This window comes from Pan paniscus, chromosome 19 (genome assembly GCF_029289425.2).
Source record: "Pan paniscus chromosome 19, NHGRI_mPanPan1-v2.0_pri, whole genome shotgun sequence".
Taxonomy (NCBI): domain Eukaryota; kingdom Metazoa; phylum Chordata; class Mammalia; order Primates; family Hominidae; genus Pan; species Pan paniscus.
Window position 1 is genome coordinate 98,012,048 of NC_073268.2, and position 18,338 is coordinate 98,030,385.

At 66.2% G+C, this 18,338-nt stretch overlaps 1 protein-coding gene across 7 annotated transcripts in view; it reads left to right on the top strand.

Annotated features, from left to right (window-relative positions):
- Nucleotides 1-18,338, top strand: part of BAHCC1 (BAH domain and coiled-coil containing 1) — a 70,770-nt gene that overhangs the window by 31,913 nt on the left and 20,519 nt on the right. For all 7 annotated transcript variants that reach the window (XM_055101973.2, XM_055101975.2, XM_055101972.2 and 4 more), the window contains 7 exons: nt 10,905-11,027; nt 14,358-16,091; nt 16,336-16,444; nt 16,908-17,095; nt 17,195-17,353; nt 17,542-17,705; nt 17,881-18,208. In XM_055101973.2, coding sequence (XP_054957948.2) covers nt 10,905-11,027; nt 14,358-16,091; nt 16,336-16,444; nt 16,908-17,095; nt 17,195-17,353; nt 17,542-17,705; nt 17,881-18,208 — 2,805 coding nt within the window. The remainder of the gene's footprint in view (nt 1-10,904; nt 11,028-14,357; nt 16,092-16,335; nt 16,445-16,907; nt 17,096-17,194; nt 17,354-17,541; nt 17,706-17,880; nt 18,209-18,338) is intronic.

Consider the following 18,338-nt stretch of genomic DNA (forward strand, 5'->3'; position numbering starts at 1 on the left):
CTGGCACGCAGAGAGGTAATTGCAGTTGGCAGCGGGCACACAGGGCTCTCCGCTCCTGGCACCCAGCACTGCCGTAACTCAATGACTGCTGAGCGGCGGGCGTCGTGTTTACAGAGCGCCGCGGACCCACACACCACGCCACCGCCCCGTTCCAGGCAGGGAGATTAGCACCCGGCACTGCTGGAAGCAGAGAAACCTCTCTTTGTGCAACAAGAAAGGGGCTGTTTTCCAAACAGAACAGGTGACGAGTGAGGGACAGTTGCTGAAATAATCTGGGCTTTCGGCTCAGGGCGCACATGTTGGGCAGGCGATAAGGAGTGGCCTCTTCCTGGGTGCAGGGGAGGCCGCTACCTTGGGACGCGGTGGGCAGCATGGGGTCCTCGGTCCAGACTACCCTGCCCAGACTCCCCTGCCCCTTCCTCCCACCCCTGCACTACTAGCGGCCTCCTGGAGGGGAGACCAGGCTGGCCATGGCTCCTGGGCTGGCTGTGGGGGCCCCGCCTTCCTGGCTTATACGCCCCACCCCGCCTCAGCCTTTTGTGTCTGTGGGCAAACGCCTCGGCCAGCCACAGCATCTGGCTCCCAGGATGTCTGTGGGAGGGAGGAGGGTGGCCTGGCACGGGGGGAGCAGGAAGGGGAGGCCTGCGGCAGCCGTGGTGAACCCCCCACAACAGACACAACGGCCACTGCCTGGTCCTGGCCCAGCCACAGGTGCACAGATCCACCTAAGACCACTGACTTGGTTTCCCCTCCTGGCAGTGGTGGTCCCTAGTCAGGGCCCAGAAGTGGCACCAGCCCATCCCCAATGCTCTCTGCACCAGGAGAGAGCTCCTACCCCACTCCCTCCACCCACCCTGGGGGACCCCAGCAGCAAGGAGGGCCGTTTGTGGGTAGCACCACCTGCCTTGGAGCCCCCGTCCCGCCCCTCTGGGGGCTGCTCAGAGGGTGGGTGTGTGGTGGCCCACAGGCAGACAGCACCCACAACGGCCTCTAGACACTCACTTCCCCTTGTGCCAACGGCTGCCTGGGCGGAGCTGCCCACATCCCACCCCGGGGACCCCCACCACTTCTCAGCCCCTCACATGGGGCCCGGCATCGGTGGGTTCCATCTGCTCCCGAGCCCTTGGGAGTCCCCCTGGCTGGGTGGGAAGCCAATGTCCTGCCACAAGTGTCGACGTGAGCCCCTGGCGTCTGGGCCTCTGAGCCCCTTCTGTCTGCCCAGGGAAGTAGCTCCTCCAGGCGGGGGTGGCCTGAGCCGGAGGAGAGGACAGTGCCCACAGTGGCCCTGGCTGTGTCACACCGAGGAGGTTCACCTGTCCACCCTGCTGGGCACCTGGCACCCTGGCTGGGCGAGATGCATCTCCCGCTGTCCGTGTCAGGTGGGGGTGGGCACGTGTGCGGGACAGTGGGCTGGGTGGACCAGCACGGGTGGAGGCGGGACAAGGGGGCGCAGGGCGTGGCCTCTGAGCCGCCTGCCTGGGCCCCAGAATGCAAGGCCCACCCGGGGCTGAGGATGGGTGTGGGTGCCCCCCGAGGGTGGCAGAGCCTCCAAGGCCACACACCTGCGAGGCCCGTGCTCCAGCTTGCTGTCCCCTGCTCTGCCTTCAGTTCAGTTGTCCCACCCCCCGGGATCCCCTCCCCTCCCTGCGGGGGTTCCCTGCCACGCAGCCGTGCTCCCCGACAGACCACATGGAGCTGCCGCGCCGTGAGCTGAGCGGCAGAGGCCAGGGCGGGCGGGCCAGGGTGAGAGGCTGGCTGGCTGCCCGGGCAACATGCCTGGCTGCTAGTTTGACAGGGTGCCAGCTGGCTCCCCGTGCGCCGGGCCTGTTTCTCTGCCGTGTGTGTTCATGGGGGAAGGGGAGCGAGATGGGTGGGGGGCACGCGACTCGGCCGGAGAGTGGGGGCCAGCAGGCACAGCGGGCTGCCTGGGCGGTCGGCCTTGCCCACGTTTCCTTCTAGTGGCCCAGGATGGGCAGGAGGCAGGTGCCCGGCCAAGCCAGCTTGCCACCCCCTCCCCAGCCCAGGGCTTTCGTTGAGGGTAGGTAGGCCAGGGTGGGGCAGGCCAGCAGGAACCCAGGTTGGGGTAGCCCCAGGAACCCCCCATGCCAAGCGGGGCCTCCTGTCTCCCCATCTGCAGGGCAGCCCCTCGAGCGGGCCAGGGCTCCCTGCTTCCCCGGGGGAGCAGCTGGGGGTGCAGCAGAGGCAGCCTGGAGCTGGAGGAGCTGCCCGGAACATCTGGCCTGGGCAGAGCCTGTCTGTTCAGCTCCTCCCGGCCCGCAGCTCACCCGAGGCTTGCACTCCCACCAGCGGTGGGCCTCTCTGGGGCTTGGGGTGGGGGTGGGAGGCAGAACTGGCCAGGGGCAGAGGTGAGCTCCTGCTGGGCAGCCTGTCCTGGGTGGATGAGGATGAGAGCAGGGGTGGGGGCACGCACAGCTGGCCCTATTGTCAGCAGGCCTGGTCCCCTCCCTCCCCACCGCGCCCCCCTGCTGCCTGGCCGGGACCACCCACAGGGCCAATGAAAGAGGATTCTGTTCCTGGGGGGCTCAGCTGGGAAGGGGTGGGGGCAGGGGCTGCTGAGCTCCCCACTGAGGCCACTCGTGGTCTCTTGTGCCACCTGGGGGGAGCCATGGGGGCGGCAGGCACACACACACGCGCTGGCTCTCCGCCTGGCCGGCCTCTTGGTCAGAACCACGCCCCACCAGCGGCCACTTCTCACTGGGCCTGGCCAGCTCCCGGGGGTCCGGGGCTACGCATGCCGAGCACTCCCTGCCAACGGAGCCCCGCAGCTTCCTGCATCCTGCCAGCTGCTCCTCTGTCCCCTTCGTCCCCTCTGAGGTCTCAGGACTCGCTGGTGCTGCTGGGAGTGAGCAGGAGCTGCGACCACATCTGTTTGAGGGACAGAGGTCCCACCAGCACCCACCCACCCCGAGTGTCCTCAGAGGTACTGGGGCCCCAGCTCCATCCTTCCTGTGATGCCTGCCAGGGACCTGCTGTTTCCTCCCAGACCCCTTCAGCTCCTCCTTCCTCTCCCGGCCTCAGTTTCCTCGGTGGCTAAAACAGCCTCTTGGTGTGTCTCCCACAGGCCCGCTGACCACCCCAGCACTGACGTTTCTACCTGGGCTCACTCCAGGACCCCCACATCTATGTGGGGGGTGTGGCCCTTGCCCTGCCTAGACCTGCTGTCCCTGCCCATGTGTGAGGGAGAGTTGGGCCAGTGGGGACAAGCTGGCTCTGCTGGGATGTGAGGGACAGTGTGGGGGTCCCGGCGTGGGGGTGGAGGGGACAGCGTGGGGGTCCCGGCGTGGGGGTGGAGGGGACAGCGTGGGGGTCCCGGCGTGGGGGTGGAGGGGACAGCGTGGGGGTCCCGGCGTGGGGGTGGAGGGGACAGCGTGGGGGTCCCGGCGTGGGGGTGGAGGGGACAGCGTGGGGGTCCCGGCGTGGGGGTGGAGGGGCTCTGCTGGGCCGGCTACCTCCCGCCAGCTTCTCTCAGCCAGAGGGCAGCTGCCCCATCCAGGCCTATGATCCCCCCTCCGGAGGTGTCCTGTGGCTTTCGGGAGCCAGCCCTCCCATACCCTCGGCCCCTCACCGTGGCCTGCCCTGGCCGGCCACCCTGCCAGGGTCCCAGCCTCCTGTCCCCACTGGAGTCTGCCCTCAGGCCCTGGCAGTTCCCGACCCCCAGCCCGCTGAGACTTTATGAGCCTCATGTTCACGGCCTGGCTGAGTGCTGCCAGTCACTGTTGAGTGCAGGGGTTTCATCCCATGGCCATGGTGACCAGCACCCAGGTCCACGCCTGGCAGAGGGCTGTATGGAGGTGGCTAGGGGAGACACAGACTTGGGGAAGCCAGGATAGGGACATCCCAGGTGGCAGAACCTGAGCCCCAGGGAGGTTGGGGAGAGGGCCACCCCTGGTTTGGATAAAGGGCCTGGTCCCTGCAGCTTCAGGGTTCCCAGGACCAGCCCTGGCTTGAGGTTGAGCAGGATGACTGCACTTCTGTTATGAGCCTGGCCCTGGGATGGCACCTGCCTCCCCCTGGCAATGCGGCACAGCACAGTGGTGCTTGCGCCCATTTTACAGCTGAGGAAACTGAGGCTGAGGATTGTGTGTGACTGAGAGCCTGTCCCCTCATCCCCTCCCTGCCCTCTGACCTGCCGTGCTTTGGAGTGGGTGTCCCCTCTGCCCGGCAAGTTCCTGCTCTCCAGGAGCCAGGGACTTAGCCAGGGACTTGGGCTAGAGGCTGCTCTGGGACCCAGGAGGCTGCACCCGAGCCCCTGCGTACACCCAGGCACCGCAGGACAGGGCAGGACTGTGGCAGATGCGGCACGGGCCCCTGCTATGTGCAGGGCAGGTGGGCAGGGCAGGGGTCTTTACAGACCCAGAGCTGCCTTAGCTTCAAGTTCATATGCCCAGCCTCAGTTTCTCTATCTGCCACACCCACGAGAACAGCTGTCCAGACCCCATGTGATACAGGCACAAAGAGCAACTTCCCTCCCGTGTCCTGCAGCTGCTGTCCACTGCTGGGGCCAGTGGCCTTGGTCACTGGGGATGGGGTGCGGCCTTCCTAGGCTGACATCCCTGGATCTAACCGATGGTGCAGCCGCCCCGGCAGGTGCACCGTCTCCTGTGTGCCTGTGTGTGGGCTGGCTGGTGTCGTGCCTGTGGCCCCGGTACAATGACCTATGTGTCAAGGACGCTGCCTGGGGAACGTGAGGAAGGTCCTGGTGGACAGGCGGAAGGGAGTTCCCTGGTAGCCAGAGCTGATGTCCAGGGTGCCGGCGAAGGTTTTGGGGGTCGTGTGGTTGCTTCTAGCTCCACGCTCCGAGAACTGTCCATTGCCCCCTGTGGCTTGAGGGCGGCCCCAGCCTCGGACCCACCCTCCCACCCTCCCATCACCAGGCCCACCCTCCCATCGCCGGGCCCACCCTCCCCTCCAGCCCTGGACCCAACCTCCGTCCCCAGCCCTGGACCCACCCTCCTGGGCCCACCCATTCCCCTGAGCCCCAGACCACCCTCCCTCCCATCCCCGGGCCCACCCTCCCCGGCATCCCCAGGCCCACCCTCCCCCCGAGCCCCAGTCCTACCCTCCCTCCCATCGCCGGGCCCCCCCTCCCTCCCATCGCCGGGCCCCCCCTCCCTCCCATCGCCGGGCCCCTCCAGCCCTGGACCCAACTTCCGTCCCCAGCCCTGGACCCACCCTCCCGGGCCCACCCGTTCCCCTGAGCCCCAGACCACCATCCCTCCCATCCCCCGGGCCCACCCTCCCCCGCATCCCCAGGCCCACCCTCCCCCCCATCCCCAGGCCCACCCTCCCCCCCATCCCCAGGCCCACCCTCCCCCCCATCCCCAGACCCACCCATTTCCCCGAGCCCCAGACCCACCCTCCCTCCCATCCCCAGGCCCACCCTCCCCCCCCATCCCCAGGCCCACCCTCCCCCCCATCCCCAGGAACGCTGTGCTCCTCCCTGTGGGGTTGGTGCCTGGATCCTGGGCAGGCTGCCCGCTGCGTTCATTCTGGAGGCTCCCATGGGAACCTGGCACCTGCTCCCGCTCTTAGCTACCTTGCTCAGCCTGGGAACAGATGGAGCTGGCCCGGCCCGCCCCTGAGGCAGCTGTGGGTCACCACTTGGGCCAGTTCCCTGCAGGCCTGTGGATGGGGAAGAGGCTGAGCTTCCGAAGCCTCAGGGGGCCCCAAGGATTGGGCACTCCAGCTCCAAGAACGAATCTCCTGCTGTGCCCCCCGGCAACCACTCATGTCCCGGGAGCTGCACTTTGAAACACAGCCTGGACACCCGGGGGCCTGCCCACCTGGGGTGAGGGGCCTGTGTGTGGGAGCAGGGGTGTATGGCAGAGAGCAGACAGGACTAGGGAAGGGGCCGCTGCAAGGCTGTAGGCCCTTCCGGCCCTAGAGTGGGAGTGGGAACTGCCCACAGCTGCCGTCACTGCTGAGGCCCCTCCTGTGCCCAGGGCAGGAGTCATCAGTCCACCGAGGCCCCTCCTGTGCCCAGGGCAGGAGTCATCAGTCCACCAAGGTCCCTGTGTGCCCAGGGCAGGTGTCATCAGTCCACCGAGGCCCCTCCTGTGCTTAGGGCAGGTGTCATCAGTCCACCGAGGTCCCCGTGTGCTCAGGGCAGGTGTCATCAGTCCACCGAGGCCCCTCCTGTGCCCAGGGCAGGAGTCATCAGTCCACCGAGGCCCCTGTGTGCCCCGGGCAGGTGTCGTCAGTCCACCGAGGTCCCTCCTGTGCCCAGGGCAGGTGTCGTCAGTCCACCGAGGTCCCTCCTGTGCCCAGGGCAGGTGTCGTCAGTCCACCGAGGTCCCCGTGTGCTCAGGGCAGCCATCATCCGTCAACTACAGCACTTTGTGTGCCGCATGCGGACAGGGTTTCAGAATCTGTGTCAGCCCAGCACTCGGGGCCTGGCGGTCATCGGGTAGACCCGTGCACTGCACCTGAAACCCACTGACACCCTGAGTGACGGGGGTGTCCCATGAAGAGCCAGTGCTGAGTCGCGGGCGGGTGGAGGCCAGGCTGAGCCTCGTGCGTGTGGCTGCACGGCAGGGACGTCCTGCATGACAGGGACGATGTGCAGAACCACAAGAGGAGCAGGGACCACTTGCCAGGCCAGGGGTCTCCCGGGACTCCCCTGGGGTCACTGTGGGGGGAGTAACAGGGGATCTGGCAGAGTTGGCAGGAGGTGGGGGAGGGGTGTCTGCTTCTGAGCCAGGAGGATGGGCCCTCGCTGGACAGTGGGTATTTGAGACAGTGCCCACAGCCTCCCACGTTCCCCAGGGCCTCCCAGGCTGGCTGCCCACGTGCACATTCCAGGCCCGGGGCCACGCCCAGCTGACTGCATGACCCACTGCCCGCCCAGCCAGGCGCATGTGGGAGCCGAGGTGGTACTGCAGTGTGAGACAGGCCGAGGCTCAGCCGTGGGAGGCCAGCGTGGCAAACACAGGTGCCCAGTCCTTCCCCCAGGGAGGAGGCACTGCCGTTTGTCAGGATGGTGGGGTGTCCGCTGCAGAAGGTTTTGTCCTCAAAGGCGTGCGGGCTGGGGCAGGGCGCTCGAGGTGTGCTTCAGCACCCCCAGAAGTTTGCTGAGCCTGCAGCATCCGGGCCCTGAGCTCTGTGGCCCCAAGTGGGGCTTCCTGGGTGACCCTGCAGTGGGAAGTCCCCTGACCCCCCAGGTGATCTTGGTCCTTCTGCTGGCTGGCGTCCCTCCCTCCTAGACCTGGCCGTGAAGATACCCCAAGTCCAGCATCCTGAGAGACCCAGGAGCAGCCCCTGGTTTTCCACGGCAGGGATGCTCCCTGGAAGGGCAGCCTGGGGGGTGGGTTGTGGCCACCTCCCCAGATCTGGCAAGAGGAGGAAGGCGCAGGGCTGGCCTGGAGAGGACAGGGCCTCGACGCGCGGGGCTGTTGGGAAAATGTGCTGTGTCAGAACACAGGAGGGATGAGGGGGATGAGGTACCTGGAGTGGGGGTGCCCGGCAGGCAGCCAGGGCTGGTGCACCCTGGGTGGGGGCTGCTCCTCCCTCCCCAGGGGTGAGAAGCCACCAGGCCTCCCTTCTCCAGGTGGGCAGGAGGAAAGGAAGGGTCCCCTCACCCCTGGCTGTCCCCAGCCCCCATTTCTCTGCACTGTGCCCTCCCACTCCTCTGTCCTTCAGCCCTGCCCCAGGGGCACCCCCGACCCCCACTGACTGCCCACTCTCTCTCCTCCTGCCCACACCACAGGCCTCCTGCCTGCAACCCTTGACCTCCCCAGACGTGGTGAGCTCAGGCCTGGGGGAGGTTGGGAGGGGTCTAGGGGTGTGGCCATTGTGTCCCCCGCCCAGCCCACGCGTGGCCCCCTGGCTTTACTAACCCATCAGGTGCCTGTGGCTTTGAGCCTCTGTCTCCTGCAGTCCGTCCCATCACGGGACTGAGTTTGGAGTCTCCTGCCCACCGCAGTAGCAGGGGCAGGATGTGGGGACCTCGGTGCAACCCCACTGCCCCCAGGGCTCTTCCCCACGCTCCGCCAGGCTCCGAGGGCACCAGCAGCCTGTGTCCTGCCCACCTCTCTGGCGGTTCGCTTAGCCCAGGGCTTGCCCTTGTCTGTTGGGGTGATCATAAAAGCTCCCGTCTCAAAGGGGTCTGGGAAGGGGAGGTTCTGGGGCCCCGACATTCTAGCAGGAGCTTGCAGTTGAGGACCTCTGGCTCTGGGTTCATATGGACCCAGGCCCTGCTGGCTGAGCCCTCTTGGTCTCTGGTCCCGGAATGTCCCCTCCCTGCCATCTGGGGCCTCTACTGTCCCCCTGGAGCCCTCCCCAGGACCACCACCCCCACTCCTCAGTGGCAGCCCCTTCCAGGATGCCTGTGTGTCCCCGGCCCGGCCACAGCAGCCCTGCCTTCCCCCACTCCTCAGTGGCAGCCCTGCCTTCTGGCTTCTGGCCTCAGAACAGCTGCTCTGATTCATAAAAATCATTTTTAAATTTTCTTTCTCAGGTTTGAGAGTATGGTCTTATTGGGAAAAAGAAAGGGGCTTTCTGTCGCTGGGCTGGGAGGACCTTTTCCCTTCCTCTCTCTGCCCCCTGCCCAAAGATGACCCCACCCTGCCGACTGGGCCTCTCCGGCACCCAGCCCCTCCCTCTCTGCTCCCCGCCCCTCCATCCCATCTCCCCACTCCCTCCTCCTCCCCTGGCTCCCTAACTTCCCCTCTGGGTCCTCAGAGGTGGGGACCCAAGCAGGCAAGGATGGGGGCACCAGCCAGGCCTTTGGTCTTCGGGCCCTGGCCAGCGCTGCCCTGCTCCCCAGCCCAGGGGCCACCAGCCAAGGCCCAGCAGCTGAGGGACACGCATAGCTGCCCACCCTCAGCTGCCCCCAGAGGGGACCGGCGGGAAGGAGCCCACTCCTCTGCCAGCTGACTGCCTGCTCCCCCCAGAGAGCGGATGGGCTGGAGGCCTGGACCTCCGGAGGGGGGACAGGGGCTCCGTGCCTGGGAAACGGTGTCTGGGAAGGAGGAATTTACAGACTTCTGTTTACCAAAATGAGGCCTCGTAAAACATTTAACAGCAGCCAATTAAAGGGGGACAGCTGTGGAGGTTTAACCAGTGCCCCCCAAGGCCCTGCCCCTTGCCCTGCCACTCCCCTACCCCCGCCCCAGGTCGCTCCCACCCCGTCCCTCTCAGCTTTGGTCGAATCTTCCAGGATTGGAGTTTAATCTGGTAAACAGCTGCTCCAGATGCAGCTCCCACACAGACCAGGCCAGTCGGCCAGGCTCGAGCCTCAGCCCCGTGTCCTCAGCTGGAGGGCAGCTGCAGGGCTGCACCAGGGCCAGGGCGCCCTCCCCAGGTTCCCAGACTTGGCCTGGGATGTGCGGCCTCACAGGGAGATGGGGCTTCACCCTGTCAAGCAGGCCTCCTTGTCGCAGGACTTCCCAGGGCCTTCCCTGTGCTCACGCCTTACACGACACCAAATGGGACGTGTGTGGGGTGCATTCTTGGAGCTGGTGACCCAGAGCTTGGGTTTCCTGGAGCATCTCCTGGGGCTCAAGCTCCACAGATTTCCCTGGGATCCACTGAGCCAGAGAGGATCGAACAGTGCCTGCCACTGCTGGGGGACCCACTGGGATTGCGGTGTGGGGTGCCCCAGTTGGACTAGGGGGCCTGTTTTCCAGGGAAGATTCAGAGCAGGAGTTTTAGAGGGTGAGGGCCCCCCGTCCTGCCCCGCCCAGCTGCGTTCATTCCGGCAGGTTGAAGCTGTGGGTTGCTGCCTCAAACGTCTTCTCCTCAGGCCTACAGAAGGCTGCCAGACCCCCAACCACAGCCAGCCGCTCGGCCCTCACGTTCAAGCAGCTGCTATGGCAGGCCGGCCGGCACTGGCACCACCTGCACTGCACGGAGGGCTGGGGCTGGGGCTGGGCGGGTCTGAGTCTCAGAGCTCTGCCCGTGGCCTGGGGTCTTGCTGGGGAACCAGAAGCCACACTCCTTGTGGCTGGTGTCCCTGGTGTCCAGCAGACATGCTCTCTGCAGCCCCTGGGCTGGGTTCTGGTGCCTGCAGGCCTCCCAGGCCATGCTCAGCCCTGTCCTGACCTGCCAGCTGTGCTTCATCCCTTGGGTGGGAGCAAGTGTGCCCCACACAGCCAGAGCTGTCCCAAGGCCCAGGGCCAGCCGCGTGGGTGGCTGGGTGTGGCTGGCTTTCCTGTGCTGGGCAGGGGCAGGCAGCTCAGAAATGTGGCTGCCTTGAGGGACAGACAGACCCCTTAGCCAAGAGAGGGGCCTGTCTGGCATGACTCGGAGTCACCGCCTGGGGTTTTGGGGCTGGGGCCTGTGCAAGGAACTCTTTGCCCCCGTCCCTTCCCCACCCTGTGCAGATCTCAGAGCCGGAAGAGGCCTGGCCATGGTGGGAACTCGGCGTCGGATGGACACACCTGTGACCTCCAGCCAGGGTCGGGGGAGGCTGGCCACACCCCAGCAGCACTGGCCCCTGGCCTGGGCTGTCCACTGGGCCCTGGGGCCTGCCTTGGGGAGGCCAAGTCCGGGCCTGGTTCTCCTTTGGCCAGGGCCTTGGTGCAGAGTCTGTCCACCGTGCCCCCTCCTCCCACAAAACCTCCCCAGAGTCCCTTTTGTTGCCCAGCCTGGGAGCTTCCGCGATCCTGAGTGCTGCTGGGAGGGAACAGAGGCCCCCTCGTCCGTCCTCCCCTCTCCCCAGCCCATCAGCAATTCAATTTGTGCCGCACCGGAGGGATGGCATTAGTCGAGTCAGAGTTAATATGATGTATTGATGGGTTGATTTCCCCCCGGCGGCTGCGTGCTGGGCTCTGCGGGACATCGCTCCTGGGCTGCCTGCCGGCTTCTTGCCTCCCTGGGGTCAGGGCGAGTGCGGGCCAGGGGGCTGGGAGTTGCCTCTGCAACTGGGTCTCTTGCTTCTCTAGCTCCGGGGTACCCCAGATTTTCGGGGAGTCTGGCATCCACCTTCCTACCCGTGAGCCACTTGGATCACCATGGAAACAGCAACGTTCTCTATGGGCAGCACCGTTTCTATGGAACCCAAAAAGGCAAGTGCAGCATGGGGCCGGCGTGGGGAGCAGGCATGCTGGAGGTGGGGAGGGGGCGCAGGAGCTTCTGGGGCACAAGGGAAAGGCCAGCCTAGGTGAGCCCTCCCACCAGGTGTCATGGAGGCCAGGGTGGGGGCTTGAGGAGAGGGTGGGCCTGCCCCTCAGGTTTGAAACCCAGGGGCCCAGGACCACCCCCAGGCGCAGGTTCAGTTCCCAGGTCACGCTGTCTCAAGACCTCTCACTGCTCAGGTGGGAGCAGCTGAGCTGGTGCCCACCTTCCTCATGACCCTAGCCCCACCGGCTTCCTCAGGACCTGGCCTTGCCCTGCAGCCCCCAGCAGCCCGGGGATGGGGGGGTGGCTCAGGAGGAGGATGCATCCTGTGGGGGCTGGAGGAAGCCCACAGAAGCCCGCACTTCCTGGCTTACACACTCGGTGGCCTGGGCTAGACCTGGGCTGCACGAGGCCCAGCCCCCAGCCCCCCAGCCCCGTGTCCTGGTGGACAGAGGGGCTGCTCACCCCATTGGCAGCAGGCATCCCTGAAGAAGGGATGCAGAGTTTGTCTTTGCTGAGAAGTCAGAGCCGGTGGGGCCTTGGGGAAGAGGAAGCTCAGGCCCAGCAGAGCCGAGTCCTGGTGCCAGCGAGTCCCCTCAGGGTACCCGAGAGGGCCTGGCTGGAGGTGGGATGGGTGTGGGTCCTTATCTCCAAGTTGGGTTTCCTCTGGTAGGGTGACATCTCATTTGCATTTTAAAAAGTTCTCCTTGGGGTGACACCAGGAGGCTGGAGCAGGAAGCCATCGGTTAGTTACCGTGTTCCAATGAGAAGCAATACAGGTGTGGGGCCCCTCAGAGGCCGGCATCGGTGATATCTAGGAGGGAGATTGGGGGCAGGGAGGGATAGAGGGGTCTAGGTGACCCCCGGTTTCTGGCCTGGGCTATGGGAGGGTGCACCTGGGGAGCAGCAGTTGGACGGTGGGATGAGTTCTGCTTCAGTGCAGAGGGGCTGGGGCGTCTCCCCAGGGGGATCCGAGAGGTGTCCGGACACACGGGGTGGGGTCAGTGGGGAGGGGTGGACTGGGAGGTTGTCCCGACTGTGGAGAGGGACGCCCAGGCTGCGGGGGATGAGAAGGGAGGTGGGGACAGATGGTTTCCGCACAGCTCCTGGGAGCCCGGGAGCCCAGGAGCCCTGGCGTTTAGGGCTGGAGCTCAGGGTGGGGGCAGAGGAGAGGCCCAGAAAGGCCCCCACAGGGCCTGGGAGGCGGACTAGACACCCTGAAGGGGGAACAGAGGGAGGGGACCCCAGTGAGCCTGTGCTCATGAGTGGCCATGATGACCCCAACTCTGAGTGTGAGCTGTGGGGTAGGGACCCGAGGCCAGTCTGCCCACCCTCTCTTGGCTGCCCCTCAGCCCCTTCTCCCCACCTCATACTCACTCCAGGACCTCTGTGTGGCCTGCACTTCCGCACCTGCAGGAGCCCGAGATTTGCTAAGGCTCAGGAGGGCCTTGGCCTTGCCCATGCCAGCCAGCTGCAGGGGAGCAGGCATGGGGGCCAGGAACTCACCTCCAGCCCCACCCAGGGGATTCAGCTCTCACCCAGGACAGGCACCCAAACCGGTCTCCTCACCCCACACCCTAGCTCCTGCGGACGGGCTCTGCTGCCCAGAGGACAGCCCCGCAGGCCCCGTTCCCCTAGACCCGCGTCAGCCCCAGCGCGTGCAGTTATTTTGACAGTGTTTGTCAGGGGCGGGCAGGTGGCGGGTCCCAACCCCAGAAACCCAACCCCTCCACCAGCACGGGGGACTCCCTCTGGGCAGTGGGCCGGCCAGGCCTCTCAGCTTTCACAATATTTTGGTGGAGCTGTGTCCAAGAACAGTATTTGGTTTTGGAAATGGAGCTAATTAGGTTTCGCTGGGGCTAGCCCCTTCCCGCTCCCCTTCCCCCTTGTTTCTAATTAGCAGGAAATTGACAAGGAATTTACATGCCTGAGGACAATTTTACAAGTTCCAAATGTTTCTTTTGTTTCTCCCCTTGTCAGCTCCCTCTGCTCTTGGCACCACCCTGCTGCCCACCCACCCAGCTGGGTGTGGAGAGGGACAGCACCCCCAGGGTCCCCAGAGGCGGTGGCCTGGCCCCCTCTGTGGGGCGATGGGTAACCCCAGGGCAGCCGGGAGTGTGGAGAGCTTGGGGCAGACCCTAGCCGGGAAGGGAGGGCCCAGACCGAGGGCCCAGGCTGGGCAACCGTTTCAGGGACCCCAGACACTCACCCCCCACCAGGCAGGGTAAGCACAGCTGCTGCTCTCTGCCCCTGGAGCCACTGGCCTTTCTGCATTTCAACACATTACCCTAGCCCCAGCAGCCTGAGACACCCAGATGAGAGGCCGAGGGGCTGGGAGCTCCCAGGGTGTCCAGCAGGTGGGTGAGCCCCTCCTCCACGACCCGCCCGTCCTTCCTTGCCTCTCCTCTGGGGGCGCCAGGAGCTGCGCCTGCCACCTGTCCCTGGTTTCCAAGGTCTTGGTGCCTGTTTGTAAAGACCCAGCAGAGATGCTCTGTAACACTCACTGCCTGCCCCGCATCCCCCGAAAATCCACTGCCTGCCCCGCGTCCCCCAAAAATCCCCACTGGCACTGGGCCAGGCAGGGGAGAGACTGGCCTCGGGTTTGCATCTCCCATCTCTGAGGTGTGGGGAGCTGAACATGGGGGCAGAGGGTGAGTGTTTCACGGGGACAGAACTTCGGTTCGGGGAGGTGAGAGGTTCTGGCCATGGATGCTCGTGACGGCTGCACGGCAGGGGCAGTGTGCCCAGTGCCCCTGAACTGTGCACCAAAAATGGGAAATTTTATGTTACCCATATTTCACTACAATTTTATAAAAACAAAAGCAAAAACCAGCCCGGCGCTGTGGCTCACGCCTGTAATCCCAGTACTTTGGGAGGCCAAGGCAGGTGGATCACGAGGTCAGGAGATCGAGACCATCCTGGCTAACATGGTGAAACCCCGTCTCTACTAAAAATACAAAAAGTTAGCTGGGCCTGGTGGCCGGCTCCTGTAGTCCCAGCTACTCGGGAGGCTGAGACAGGAGAATGGCATGAACCCGGGAGGTGGAGCTTGCAGTGAGCCGAGATCACGCCACCGCACTCCAGCCTGGGCGACAGAGGGCAGAGCGAGACTCCGTCTCAAAAAAAAAAAAAAAAAAAGAGCAAAAACCTTCCCTAGGCTGTAACCTGGAGTCACTGCCAGCTGGTGTCCGGGAGGCACCTGGAGCACCTGTCTCAGGGAGTCTTCCTCCAGCCTCGCCCCTAAGGCCTCCCATCGACCTTGGCTCTTTCCCACACAGATAACTTCTACCTGCGCAACCTGCCACCCCAGCCCACGCTGCTGCCGGCCAACCACAACTTCCCCAGCGTGGCCCGGGCCGCCCCTGCCCACCCCATGGGCTCCTGCAGCCGGGATCGAGACCGGGGTGAGGCAGGCTCGCTGCAGAAGGGCCCCAAGGACTTCGACCGCTTCCTCATGGGCAAAGAGCTGGGCAGAGAGAAGGCGGGCAAGGCCGCTGAGGGCAAGGAGCGGCCAGCGGCAGAGGAGGACGGTGGCAAGGAGCGACACAAGCTGGTGCTGCCCGTGCCAGCCGACGGGCACTGCAGGGAGGGCGGCCCCGCACCCCGAGGGGCCTGCGAGGGCCGCCCCAAGCACCTCACCTCCTGCCTCCTCAACTCCAAGGTGCTCAACGGCGAGATGGGCAGGGCTGCGCTAGCCAGCTGTGCAGGGGGCATGCTGGGGCGGCCTGGCGCGGGGGTGGTGACCTCCGGGCGCTGTGCAAAGGAGGCAGCAGGCCCCCCGGAGCCCGGGCCGGCCTTCAGCGAGTGCCTGGAGCGGCGGCAGATGCTACACCACACCGCATCCTACGCCGGGCCGCCCCCGCCCCTCAGCACAGCCGCTGGCTCCTTCCCCTGCCTGCAGCTGCACGGGGGCCCTGACGGGCTCTGCCCGCTGCAGGACAAAGCCCCCCGGGACCTAAAGGCCAGCGGGCCCACCTTCGTGCCTTCTGTGGGACACCTGGCCGACAAGGGCCGCCCCTTCCAGGCCGCCGAGGCCTGTGCCGTGGCAGGGGAGGGCAAGGACCGGCACCTGGAGGGAACCATGGCCCCTGACCACGCTGCACCCTATGGAGTCTCCTATGCCCACCTGAAGGCCGAGGGCAAGGGCGAGCGGCGGCCTGGGGGCTTTGAGGCGGCCCTCAACCCCCGGCTAAAGGGCCTCGACTATCTCAGCAGCGCAGGCCCCGAGGCCTCCTTCCCCGGACTCCCTAAAAGCGGTCTGGACAAAAGCGGCTACTTCGAGTTGCCCACCTCTTCACAGGACTGTGCCCGGCCTGGTCACCAGGACCCGCTGGGCGGGAAGGCCCCCCAGGCCTGCTGCACTTTAGATAAGACTATTGGCAAGGAAGCCCCGGCCGGCCCCCCAGGGGCACAGAAGGTGGCCCGCATCAGGCACCAGCAGCACTTGATGGCCGCCGAGGTGGAGCAGGGGGGCATTGGGGCTGAGGCCAAGCGCAAGTCCTTGGAGCTGGCATCCCTGGGCTACAGTGGGCCCCACCTGCCCCCATGGGGTGTCCAGGCAGGCCAGGGCACCGCCATGGCCATCAGCGAGGAGCGCAAGGCTGGCGCCTACCTGGACCCCTTTGGCAGCAGCCTGCAGCAGGCGGCTCTTCTGCCCCAGGAACTGCCTGCGCCGCCGGACGAGGTCTCAGCCATGAAGAACCTGCTCAAATACAGCAGCCAGGCCCTGGTGGTGGGCCAGAAAGCACCCTTGGTGGGCCTGGGTGGCCTCAAGGCCAGCTGCATCCAGCAGGAAGCAAAGTTCCTGTCCTCTAAGGGCCCAGGCCAGTCGGAGAGGCCGGACTGTGCCCGCAGCAGGGAGCACGACACCACGCATGGCGACGGGGAGGTGCGGCAGCCCCCTGTGGGCATTGCAGTGGCCTTGGCCCGGCAGAAGGACACAGCGAGCCGGTCTGAGGCAGCCTACGGCACCAACACTGCGCGGCAGGGCCGGGCCGCCCCCGCCTTCAAAGGTACAGGCCCTGCACAGAGAGGGAAGCAGGCCGGGATAGTCTAGGGGGCCCAGCTGGCCCTGCCCTGCGCCCCGGCTCCCCAGCTCCCACACCTGCCCTTGGCAGACCCTCCGAGGCCCCAGGACCAGGGGATCCTCCTCAGTGCATCAGGCCCCCCAGCTCGAAGCGGGGTCACTGCTTGCCTTAGCCAGTGGCTCCCTGGCCGCCCCAACCCTCTCCCGTCTGCTGTCTCGACCCTGTGCAGGTGGCGGTGGGCCCCGTTCCACACACGCGCTGGACCTGGAGGCTGAGGAGGAGAGGACGCGGCTATGTGATGACCGCCTGGGGCTTGCCAGCCGCGAGCTGCTGCTGCAGTGAGAGCTGGGCCTGTGGCCCTGGAGAGTGGGGCTAGGCCTGGGCTTGGGGCTCCCCACTCAGAGCCACGTGGAGAAAGAGGGGTGGTCATGGCTGGGGCAGCAGATTCTATGGCCGGCCGTGGGTGGGGTTCTCCCCACCCCTAGAGCCTTTCTGGGGTCTCACCCGGGGTTGGGGGTCTCAGCTAACCCCTTGCAGCGGTCAGGTTACCCACTTTCAGGGGCCAGGAGATGGCCCCCAGTCAGCCCTGCAGAGCACTGAGGCTGGAGCCTGGGGTTTTCCCTGAGCCTCCAGGTCCCGTTCTCCCTCCCAGGTTGATGGCAGGGGATGGGACAGGGAGTCAGACATTGGCACCGTTGGTGGGGCTGAGCCCCAGGTCTTACAGAGACAACAAAGGGCCGGGGGTGGGATAGGGAGCTGGGCATTGGCGCCGGCGGCAGGGCTGAGCCCCAGGTCTTACAGGGACAGCAAAGACCGCGTAGAGTTCGCCCGGATCCACCCACCGAGCAGCTGCCCTGGGGACCTGGCCCCCCACCTCATGATGCAGAGCGGCCAGCTGGGCGGGGACCCAGCCCCCCACACCCACCCCCATCCCCCCTGGCTGCCCCGCACCCGCAGCCCCTCCTTGTGGATGGGGGGGCACTCCTACGGTCAGTGATCCAAGGGCAGGGGCTGGCCTGGGGCTGATGAGGGTTCCCTCCTGGTCCCCGAGAGTGGGAGGCCTGACCACTGTGCTCTCTGCCTCCCAGGCCTGGGGCACCCTGCCCTGCACCAGAACCTGCCCCCCGGCTTCCCTGCCTCCGTGGCTGGCCCCGTGCCCTCTGTCTTCCCCCTCCCACAGGATGCCCCCACGCAGCTGGTCATCCTGCCCTCAGAGCCCACACCCCACAGCGCCCCCCACGCACTTGGTAAGGGCCCCTGGTCCAGGCTGCTGTACTTGGGGGGTGCTGTTGGAAGGAGGGGCAGCCGGGGGTGTGCTGGCCAGGGCTCAGGAGGGAGCGGTGGGCTTGGTGGGCTGAGGAAAGGGTGGCGGGGAAGCAGCCCCGGAGCTGTCCCCTCCCCAGCCGGGCTGACCCCTCCTGGGCCCTGCCCACAGCGGATGTCATGGACCAGGCCTCACTGTGGCCCCCCATGTACGGGGGCCGGGGCCCCGCCTCTCACATGCAGCACCCGGGCCAGCTCCCTGTGTACTCGAGGCCGCAGCTCCTCCGGCAGCAGGAGCTCTATGCTTTGCAGCAGCAGAGGGCCGCCCAGTTCCAGGTACCGCCCCTAGCCACGCTCACCTGGGCCGGGCACTTCTCCCCCACCCTGCCTGGCCGGACCTGGCTCCAGGAGACCCCTGCATGCCTGGCCTCTGGCAGGATGAACCCAAGCAGGGGGCCCACTGGGGTCAGGGGATCCTGAGCCTGACCGAGCTTGCCCCCATCCCTGACAGCGGAAGCCCGAAGACCAGCACCTGGATCTGGAGGAGCCTGCCCAGGAGAAGGCCCCAAAGTCCACCCACAAGCCAGTTGCCTTAACCCCCACGGCCCCGGGTGCCCCCTCACCCGCTGCAGGCCCCACCAAGCTGCCACCTTGCTGCCATCCACCCGACCCAAAGCCCCCCGCCAGCTGCCCCACCCCACCACCTCGGCCCAGCGCCCCGTGCACTTTAAATGTCTGCCCTGCCAGCAGCCCCGGGCCTGGCTCCCGGGTGCGCAGCGCCGAGGAAAAGAATGGGGAGGGTCAGCAGTCCACGGCCGACATCATCACATCCGAACCAGGTGAGAGTAGCCGCCTGGCCCGGCCCACTGTGCTCTGTTCCAAGCCCTCCCACCCCTGCCCGGCAGGGCTGCGCTGAATCCGGGCTGCCTGCAGGGAGGTGCCACACCTGCCCAGACCCAGGGCAGCATG